The sequence below is a fragment of the Lolium perenne genome, chromosome 1, assembly GCF_019359855.2.
Source record: "Lolium perenne isolate Kyuss_39 chromosome 1, Kyuss_2.0, whole genome shotgun sequence".
NCBI classification, from domain to species: Eukaryota; Viridiplantae; Streptophyta; class Magnoliopsida; order Poales; family Poaceae; genus Lolium; species Lolium perenne.
In genome coordinates, this window is record NC_067244.2 from 41654155 (window position 1) to 41656020 (window position 1866).

General features: G+C 48.2%; 1 protein-coding gene across 1 annotated transcript; it reads left to right on the forward strand.

The window, feature by feature from the left end:
• Positions 1-429: 429 nt before the first annotated feature.
• Positions 430-1279, forward strand: LOC127347789 (putative ripening-related protein 6). The gene has a single exon (XM_051373943.2). It carries the CDS (start codon positions 488-490, stop codon positions 1001-1003), a length of 516 nt encoding a protein of 171 aa, XP_051229903.2. The 5' UTR covers positions 430-487; the 3' UTR covers positions 1004-1279.
• Positions 1280-1866: the final 587 nt, after the last annotated feature.

Sequence of the window (1866 nt, forward strand, 5' to 3'; positions counted from 1 at the left end):
CCCACAATACATTTCCTGCTCCATGATTACTCAGCTAGGATCTTGGATTCTTCCTTGCTTGGAGAGGTAAAAACTGATACCATCTCTCTGCCAAGAGCGACCTGCCCTGTCCTCTCTCTTCAGTTATTACCGCTGTATAGCATTACATGCAACAGGTAATCCAAAAGAGCTTATCTCTACTCAGATTCAGTTGTCTTACATGCATGTACACAACCATTTTAATTAGGCCTGTATCGAGCATACCGGTCGAGTATCTTACTCAGCGAAAAATTCCTCGTACTCATCTAAGAAGTATAGTTAGTTAGGAATCCTTGACGGGAACCACGCAAGAGGCCAGGAGCCACACAAGTGCACATGTGGCTAATTAAGTACGGCATATTCCAAGCTTGGCCTGGAGCTAGCTACTTGCGCCTATATAAACGAACTCGCCAAACCAGCTACTACAACTCGATCAGTAGCAGTGTACCCAAGTGCAAAGCTTAGCAACATGGCGAACGCCAGGCTTATCGCAGTCGTAGCCACGCTCGTGATCCTCCTGGAGGTGTCAACGTGCGCCGTGGCCCGGCACCATGGCAAGCCGGACCCGTGCAGCGGCGAGGACGACGGATCCATGCTGGGTACGCTGCACAAGCACAAGAAGCCGGGACACTGCCCGTCGCCGGGCGGTGGTGCCGGTGGCACCCCTGGCATCATGACGGTGAACGGGTTCCAGAAAGGGGAGGACGGCGGAGGGCCATCGGAGTGCGACGGCAAGTACCACAGCGATAAGACCTTGATTGTGGCACTGTCGACGCGGTGGTACGCTGGCGGGCGGCGGTGCCACAAGCCGATCCGCATCACGAGCAAGCAAAACGGGCGCACCGTGGTGGCCCGAGTGGTGGACGAGTGCGACTCCAACCATGGCTGCAAGGACAATATTGTGGACACCTCTCAGGCCGTGTGGGATGCGCTTGGGCTCGACAGCAACATCGGCGAGGTGCCCGTCACCTGGTCCGACGCATGAAACCCACGGCGAGCGGTGGATTCCATTGGGATGTAGCGTTCGCGAGTCAAGCGTCAAGTGTCAGTGTCGTTGCTAATCTCGACGGGTATAAGGTATTTGGTCGAGCAGCAGAATAAATAAACTACTACTACTACCTCGATGTGTATAAGGTACATCGCGTTGATTAAACACGGTCAGAGGGAGTAGTATGGATGATAGTGCGAATTTATCATCTTGTAAAAGTGTCACCCTTATGTAATGTGTGTTTCTCGTTAGTTGCCCGTCTCAGTTTGATTTGTTTTCTGCTAATATGTTGCGTTGTGCATTGTTGATTGTTCCCACTATGACTGATCAGGCGGGCGTCGTTCGTTTGGAGCTGAACATATTTAGACGGCACCCTTGAAATTTAGTTAAGTACATAGCAATCGAATTTGACCGTGTATTTTGGCTATATGTGAAGTTCGAAATCTCCAATCAACGTGATGTATAGTGGGAAATCTTGACTGATCATGACGTAGTTCAGTTAGTAAATCCTTCGCATAAACCAAACATGGAATTTTCACAGCTGACGAATTCTGATCGATGAAGTCGACGGAAGCATATATGAAAGTGTCACCAATGTACGCAGATGAATGTACGCTTAAGACAATTCGAACGTTAACTGATCATCATAAACTAGCATATACAAACTTTTTTCCAATATAAATGGCAAAGCTTTTGCCACGTTCCAAAAAAAACAACTTTTTTCGAACTCGGCTCATCCCCTTTTCCCAATTTCATAAAAAATAGAGTAGCAAATAAAATTCGAAGTGCTCCTCTGAAAGACAAAATTATAACATGGGATATACTCCTATGATGACATGAGAGGTATATTCTCCGGGGAT

Bases quoted from the DNA above. Each gene is read 5' to 3' on its own strand.
- LOC127347789 (XM_051373943.2), top strand. From the start codon at position 488: ATGGCGAACGCCAGGCTTATCGCAGTCGTAGCCACGCTCGTGATCCTC.